The following is an 8,746-nucleotide window of genomic DNA, read 5'->3' as shown; positions in this document are numbered from 1 at the left end:
AGTAGAGACAGGGTTTCACCATGTTAGCCAGAATGGTCTTGATCTCCTGAGCTTGTGATCTGCCCACCCATTCGCCTCAGCCTCCCAAAGTGCTGAGATTACAAGCGTGAGCCACCACACCCGGCCAGATACTTCCAATTCTTAAAGAGCTGCACCCAGGGCACTATATTTCAAATAATGTTTTTTTTCCCCAAAAATATTCCAATCTTCCCATTCCCTCACATCAGTAACTACAATCAACCGCCTTACTTCATCTGAGCAGCTGCTGCTTCTTCTTGCTGACGTTTGGCCTGCTCTTCTTGCTTCTTTCTCTCTTCTTCTTGATGTTTCTTTTTCTCTTCTTCTTTTTTCTTTGATTCTTCCTCTGCCTTTACCTTTTCTTCTTCCTTTTTCTTGCGTTCCTTGTCTTCCCTTTTTTTCTTATCATCTTCCAGTCTCTTCTTCTTGTCTTCGGGGGCCTTGCTGACCTCCTTCTTGGCAGTGAGCTTAATATCGTCTTTTGGCTTCTCCTTGCTGCTCACTGGCCGCCTTTCACTGCAGTCTTTTTCCTTGTTATTTGGTAAAGAGTCTTTTTCTTCCATACTTGCTGGCTTTTTACGCTCAGCTGGCATTATGTGACCCAGGACAATCTGTAAGAGGAAAAGAATGTCAGTACCGTAGATGCAGTGACTTTTTAAATCAAAAGACACTATTTTTTACACAGAACATATTAATGCAGCTTGGCAATTTTAAAAGAGTAAATAAAGGCACGTAAAATGAATATTATTTCTGTGATAACGTAAGTTATTGGTCACATTCCACATCCTATCATTATTAGTTTCGCCCATGTCTAAGTACTTGTTTTTCACTTTTTTTAAAATGGAGTTTTGCTCTTGTACCCCAGGTTGGAGTGCAATGGCACAATCTCGGCTCACTGCAACCTCTGCCTCCCAGGTTCAAATGATTCTCCTACCTCAGCCTCCCTCCTGAGTAGCTGGGATTACAGGCAAGTGCCACCACGCCCGGCTAATTTTGTATTTTTAGTAGAGACCTGGTTTCTCCATGTTGGTCAGGCTCATCTCAAACTCCCGACCTAAGGTCATCCGCCCGCCTCAGCCTCCCAAAGTAATAGGATTACAGGCGTGAGCCACCACACCCAGCCGTTCTTTACTTTTTATAAGGAAAAATCCAAGCCGAAACAAAAGTAGATAATATAATGTACAGAACCTCCACGTACCCATCACTCAGATTCAGCTACTATCAACTCCAAAACAATATGTCATTTAATTGTAAATACTGCAGAATGTATCTGTTAACATTTTGAGTCAGCTTTAACCCTAGCATTTGACAACCATGATGAGATGGTGGTTCACTATTTCATACGATATTCAATGTCAGTATTTCAGCTGAGAAAGGAAACATAAACAAGCCCTTGCTTCCTGTAAGTCAATGGACAAAACAGAAGAGCAGACTCCCAAATCGCACTTCATTGCTCTAACCTTATCGTCAAACATTCGGATGCAAAAACAGTAAACTACCTCAAATTAAACTGGACTTTTAACCTCTTCATCTGGATTAGTCGAAGTTGATTTATAAATAAACGTGAACATAAAATCCTTATGTTCTGTGCTATATCTGCCAATACAGAGTAGCTATCACCCAGGGTTTCCACAGTTCAGCACCACTGATAGTTTGGGCAGCATAATTCTTTTGGAGGGAAGGGGCCACCATGTGCACTTAGGAGCTTTAGCAGTGTCCCTGCCTGCTATGCAGTGCAGGCAAGTAGCTTCTCCCTCATTTTGACAACCAAATATAACTCCAGACATTGCTAAATATCCTTTGGGGACAAAATCATCACCCAAAAACTACTGTACTAGTCATATGTGGTTACTTAAATGAAAATTAATTAAAATTAAATAAAATTTGAAATTCTGTTCTTCAGTCAGTATCTGTATTTCAAGTGCTCAATTCCACATGTGACTAATGGCTACCATCCATAGCAGGGCAGATACAGAACACTTCCACAGAAAGTTCTACTGGATAGCACTGGCCTACGGTACAGGCTTATTTATAGTCAACTGAAAGTAACTGTGGAACAAAAAACTGTATTTTGGAGGAAAATTCTGGATTTTTCTTTTCTAAAAATCTATTTCTCTATTCAGAACTAGCTAATTTCTTTTATCCACAGTGCTTCATGTTTTAACTCCTAAATTATGTAAGAGTTGTGTATAAGAAAATCAAAATTCTATTTCAGAAGTAGAAAATTACCTAAACTTCTCAGTTTTTTGTTTTCTTTTTAAGACAGTGTCTCAGCCGGGCACAGTGGATTACACTTGTAATCCCAGCACTTTGGGAGGCCGCGGTGGGCACATCACCTGAGGTCAGCAGTTCGAGGCCAACCTGGCCAACATGGTGAAATCCTGTCTCAAAAAAATAAATGAATAAAAAGTAAAAAAAAAAAAAAAGACAGCATCTCACTTTGTCACCCAGGTTGGAGCGCACTGGCACAATCACAACTCACTGAAGTCTCGACTTCCTGGGCTCAAGTGAGCCACCTGCCTCAGCCCACCAAGTAGATGGGACTGCAGACAGTCAACACCACACCCAGCTAACTGTTGTATTTTTAGTAGAGATGGATTTCCTCATGTTGATCATGGTGGTCTCCAGCTCTTAAGCTCAAGTGATTGATCCACCCACCTGAGCCTCCCAAAGTGCTGGGATTACAGGTGTGAGCCATTGTGTTGGCCCTTCATTTTTTTGTTTTTCTTTTTCTTTTTTTTTTTTTGAGTCTGGCTCTGTTGCCCAGGCTGGAGTGCTGTGGTGCGATCTCGGCTCACACTACAACCTCCACCTCCCAGGTTTAAGCGATCCTTCCACCTCAGCCTCCCTTATAATTCCCAGCTGGAATTATAAGCATGTGCCAACCACACTCAGCTGATTTTTGTATTTTTAGTGAAGATGGGTTTTCACCCTATTGGTCAGGCTGCTTGAACTCCTGACCTCAAGTGATCCACCTGCCTTGGCCTCCCAAACTGCTGGGATTACAAGCATGAGCCACAGTGCCCAGCTGGCCTTCAGTTTTTTTATCAAAAGCTATAGTATACTTAAATATTTTCAAATATAAGTTTTAAATTACAGTACTTAAAACTAGGTTACCAAAAAAAATCATTTGCAATATCAATATTTTTTAAATACAAAAAATTTTACTTCAGTACTCTAATAAAATGTTAGCATCACAGAAAGCAACCTAGGCCAATAGAAACACTAGTTTTTCCAGGTACATGCCACACCCTGTATCTTCTCAGATAAAGGCTATGGCATGTACCTGCAAAAATACTGACTCAAAATGTTCACAGATACATTCTGCAGTATTTACAATTAAATGACATTGTTTTAGAGTTGATAGTAGCTGAATCTGAGTGATGGGTACGTGGAGGTTCCATATATTATATTCTCTACTTTTGTTTCGGCTTGGATTTTTCCTTAAAAAAGTAAAGAACGGCTGGTCGTGGTGGCTCACGCCTGTAATCCCATTACTTTGGGAGGCTGAGGCGGGTGGATCACCTGAGGTCGGGAGTTCAAGACCAGCCGGACCAACATGGAAAACTACCTTTTCCTTCTACTTTTTCTTTCACCCTCTCATTGCTCTCCACTCCCTTGTTCTATGCATTAATTTTGACAACGACACCTAAAAGCTTTAGTTAACCCCACTGGTAAAACTCAGAACCAAAAAAAAGTCTCTTGGTCCTATTTTTAAAATGGTCAGCCAGGTGCAGTGGCTCATGCCTGTAATCCTAGCACTTAGGGAAGCTGAGGTGGGTGGATCACCTGAGGTCTGGAGTTCGGGACCAGCCTGGCCAACATGGTGAAACCCCGTCTTTAANTATATATATATATATATACACACACACACACACACACACACACACACATATATACATGAAAAAGCATTATAACTACGCCAAGAAAACATTAACATTTATATTATCTATTTTTTAAATTTTAAAACACTGTTAATTAAAAATAGAGACAAGGTCAGTACGTTGCCCTGGCTGGTCTCACACTCCTGGGCTCAAGGGGTCCTCCCACCTCAGTCTTCCAAAGTGCTAGGATTACAAATACAAACCACCACACCTGGCCAACATTTATATTATCTGGAAGTATAGTTATCGATTCTTAACATTTTCAATTAAACATCCAACTTTAATATGAAAATATCATGCCCTTAAGGCAAGTAAACTTTCAAAGAGACTGTAATACTAATACCTACTACTCATGGTACCATACTAAACATTTTACATACATTATCTCATTTAATACTAAAATCTTTATGAGGTGGGTTTTATTTTCCCTATTTTATCAATGAGTAAACTGAGACCTGACCAAGTAACTTGACCAAGGCCTCCACAGCTGGCGACAGAACTGGAATCTGAACCTATTCTCTGAACCAAAGAATCCTGAGAGTACCAAATTGTGAGATGGAAGACTTGTTCATAAATACTGACTATGACAAACCATAGAATTGTGAATCTCAAGAGTATAAAGAATTCTTCATAATGGTTAAGCAGTTCTTACATAATGTTTTTAACTTTTAGCAGACTCTAGCCGAAACATATGGGGACAAGTTAATATCTAAGGTAATAACACAATCTGATTAAGGGATATTAATCATTATGTGAAAAAAAATTTACATATATTTCCCATTTTGTGATGTGAAGCATCAACAAGTGACATTTCAGCATCACAGGAAACTACAAAGAATGGCATCAGAACTTAAAATTTATGTCTCATTTCCTTTTTTTTTTTTTTTTTTTTTTTTTTTTTTTTTTTTTTTTTTTTTTTTTTTTTTTGAGATGTAGTTTCACTCTTGTTACCCAGGCTAGCGTGCAATGGCACGATCTCGGCTCACGACAACTTCCACTTCCCGGTTCAAGCAATTCTTCTGCCTCAGCCTCCTGAGTACCTGGGATTATGGGCATGCATCACAACGCTCAGCTAATTTTGTATTTTTAGTAGAGACAGGGTTTCTCCATGTTGGTCAGGGTGCTCTCGAACTCCCAACCTCCGGTGATCCACCTGCCTCAGCGTCCTGAAGCGCTGGAATTACAGGTATAAGCCACTGAGCCCAGCCTGTCTCATTTCTAAAGATAAAATGAAATCTTAAGTTCTTCTAAGAAAACATTAAGAAATTCACGTGGTATCTGACAAACTGACAAAGATCATAATTTATTAGTTCAACAAAGTCCCAAACTTTTATGACTTTAATAAGATTCATCTGTTCATTACATTTTGAGTACTTAATATGTGAAATAAAGCTACAGTAGGCATTCAAGAATTAGACTCGGGGCCAGACACGGTGGCTCATGCCTGCAATCCTAGCGCTTTGGGAGGCTGAGGTGGATGGATCACGAGGCCAGGAGATTGAGACCATCCTGGCCAATATGGTGAAACCCCATCTCTAGTAGAGTACTTAATTAGCTGGAAGCGCGCGCCTGTACTCCTAGCTACTCGGGAGGCTGATGAAGGAGAATCATTGAACCTGAGAGGCAGAGTTGCAATGAGCTGAGATCATGCCACTGCACTCCAGCCTGGGGACAGAATGAGACTCTGTCTCAAAAAAAAAAAAAAAAAGACTCTACCCTAGAGCATAATAAAACCCTTAAGTCCTGATACTGGTATCCTCTTTCAATCACTTAATCCTTACATTACAAGCATACACCCAAAGTATACTTGAAACTAAATTTCCCTAAACAAAAAAATAAGACAAAAATCTAAGTTCACGTAGAGACAGCAATGCAACTTGTGAGAATAACAAGCATAGGCTTGGAAGTCAGACAGATGTTAAGTCTGCATCCCAACTCTTCAGCCTCGTGGCTACGGAAATCAGGCAACTTCACGTCTGAGTCCACTTACTTATCCATAAGACGGATATACTGTTATCTATCTTAAAGAATTCTTAAAATAAGAGCATAGTAACTAGCATGAGGGAGGCATTAATAAATATTCTGTCACAAAGAACACTGAGAAATGCAGCATACAATGAAAGATTGTAAAGTCAGATAAAGACTATTAGATTTTGTCTAATTCTATCCACAATTTTGACATTAAAAGGACAGCAGGAGGGTCACCTATCCAGGATTACACAGTGAGTTTCGTGGCTGGACCAAGACTCACTACCCAGTGCTCTTTTTCACTACGTACACTAAAACAAATAAAATATATAAACTATGATTCACCTCAATACATGTTTATGTCGACTTAAAAAACTGAGCATTAAGTGGTATTTAATAAAATGCTAAAAATCTTTTTTTTTAAAAAAAAAAAAAAAAAAAACGGGGTCTTGCTCTGTTTAAACTTTAACAGCCAAACTTTTCATCTAAAGTGTTTCCAAAAGATTTTCAGCTCAAAAGTAGAATTCTAAACAGATCCTTTCTCAAGACAATAAGGAGAAATACAGATGCAGTTGCTAATTAAAAAATAACAATAATAATGAGAAAAAGTCGTGATCTTTTCACTGGAATCCGATTAGCTGTTACCAATTAGTTTGCTGAATACAATTATATTCAGACTACCCTTAAAAGGGAGCCATGCTTTAAAACCACCTTTCCAGCTCCTAAAATAGTGTCCTGGCACTTGGACTGTGTATTTTATTTGGTATTCTAAATATATTCTGAATTTCCAAAAGAAAGTAACACTAATTTACTAGTAAAAGTACCAATGGAGTGTACTGCGGGAGAGGGTATGGAAAGGGGGTGTTTCCCTTTTAAAGACAGTCCCCTGCGAAGCACCATATGGATTATCTATGAAATCCCAATCGGAGTGCTCCGAAAATACTCCAGAGTGAGAGAATGCTGTTTTACCTTTCAGTTCTCCTATTCAAAATGTTCTAAGGACAGAACAGCATGGGAACACTATCTCCCAGTTTTTGACTTTATTTTTTAAAGACCATCCTTAGTACAAAGGACTCGTTAAGAATTGTTAGAAATTTTACCAGCTCCCAAATATGGAGTCTGACAATGTTAAGAACACCTAAGAACTATGACAAATGAGATAAAGCGTCAGCGAGGGTTTCACTTTGGTCTGATGGATCACTTAGTGTCGTTTAAGTCCTCTAAGAAGAGCAAGAGAGCTGTAGGTCCCATCACCCCAGCGTGTACCCCAGCTGGCTTTGCTCTGCCAACCTGGGAACCAAATACCCTGTGATCACCTCCTTAGTCCAACAGTCCTAGCAAGAAGAGAGTGCTGGGAGCCTTGAAGGGCTGAAGGCAAAGTGAAGAATCAACCAGCCTACGTGATTCAAAGGAAGTCAACCAAACAGCCCATGCCCACCATCCATCCCCAGATACACCCCAAACCCCTTCCCCTACACACACCTCTCCTACAAACCCCGCTCTGGTGGTGCAGGAACGTCTACACCCACCACACTTCCCCGCCACAACTCCCCTTCCCACGGGTAACCACGGTCACCTTCGCGGACCATCGCTGCCCCAACCCCAACTTCTCGCCCCACACTCCCTAGCCACCGAAGCCTCCCCGGCCGGTCTCCTCACTCCGCATCCTCCCACATAAGCGCCCTCCCCACTTCCTCGCCCTCGCTTCGCTCCCGGCTCTCGAGGAGCTTCCCCCGACCTCCCCTCGCTCTCCTCCACGCCCCCGAACACCTTCGCCCCTCCACCGGGGGCTCCCCGCCTCCAGCCCCGAGGCCCGGCCGAAGCTTGTGGGGCAGGCACCTCCTCCACCGCCCCCCATGCCTGGCCCGGCCCGGGGGCTCCCGCGTTGATGGGAGCTTCGCAAAGAGGGGGTCTGAGGAGAACGACGCCGGACCCGCGGTCCCTCCACTGCTCGCCGCCCCCGGAGAGCTGAAGTGCGGAGTCGCCTCTGGGGTCCCCCAGGGAGTAGGAGTCTAGGCCGGTGCCCCCAGCCCCGTTTCCTCCCGATCGTTGGAGCAGAGGGGAAGGAGGATCCCCGGGACTCACCTCGAGCCTGTTGTCAACATCAGCCCCGGGTTTCCCAGCACCAACTCCAGCGCTCGGGCTCTCCCCTCCCCTCCCCCCACCTATCTCGCAGCCGAGGGCCCGCCTTCCCTCAGCTCCCCCTCCTCCCTCCGCCCGCCGGCCCTCCCGCCCGCCACTCACCAGCGCGGCCGGGCTGCGAGTGGGGGCGGGGCGGAGGGATGCGAGAGGGGAAAAGGCGGTCCGCGCGACTGCCCGATTAAAAACAGTCTGGGTCGCCCTTCCAGCAAGCATGCCGATGCCCTCAGCTTGACTCTGGGGTGGTGGGTCCACGGCAAAGGCTCATAGAGGTGCCACCCACTTAATGGCTCTTCCAAATTCCCCACTCGATGAGAAGTGCGAATTTTTCAGACAGGCAATGCGTAGGGTGGCCAATACCAGCACCTCAAGCCAGGGCCCCAGCGGAGGGGTGGAATGTTCCGAGGACCAGAGGCAGGAAGTGGATTGGTCGCCAGGAAAGGGAAAGCGCCTGAATTGGAGCTGCGCAGGCGCAGGCACTTTGCGGGGAGTACCGGGGTGGCGGGGGGAGCGCGAATGGGGCGGGGCGGAGCTCAAGGAAGGCGATGAAGGGTGGTGGAATACTAGGAGGGTTACGGAGCGCCATTAAGGACAAGCTTGGCCACGTGATTCTCATGGGAGTTTTCTGATGCGGATGGAAGGAGAGAAAGTTTGATTGGACTAATTCGAGGGGAGACGTTGAAGATTTAGAAGATTAGAAACTAGAGAATATGGCTGGTTTGGAAGGTGGGAGTCAC

General features: G+C 43.7%; 1 protein-coding gene across 1 annotated transcript in view; it reads right to left on the bottom strand.

Moving 5' to 3' along the window:
- The window catches only part of UPF2 (UPF2 regulator of nonsense mediated mRNA decay), a 126,327-nt gene extending 118,237 nt beyond the window's left edge, over window positions 1–8,090 (bottom strand). Inside the window, exons 1-2 of the mRNA XM_037739049.1 lie at window positions 7,956–8,090; window positions 250–629 (exon numbers count right to left, since the gene is read on the bottom strand). Coding sequence (XP_037594977.1) covers window positions 250–611 — 362 coding nt within the window. The 5' untranslated portion in view covers window positions 612–629; window positions 7,956–8,090. The remainder of the gene's footprint in view (window positions 1–249; window positions 630–7,955) is intronic.
- Between the last annotated feature and the right edge of the window lie 656 nt (window positions 8,091–8,746).

This window comes from Cebus imitator, unplaced genomic scaffold (genome assembly GCF_001604975.1).
Source record: "Cebus imitator isolate Cc_AM_T3 unplaced genomic scaffold, Cebus_imitator-1.0 Scaffold61, whole genome shotgun sequence".
NCBI classification, from domain to species: Eukaryota; Metazoa; Chordata; class Mammalia; order Primates; family Cebidae; genus Cebus; species Cebus imitator.
Note: the sequence above shows the minus strand (reverse complement) of the source record. Positions and strands in the feature narration are given on the sequence as shown.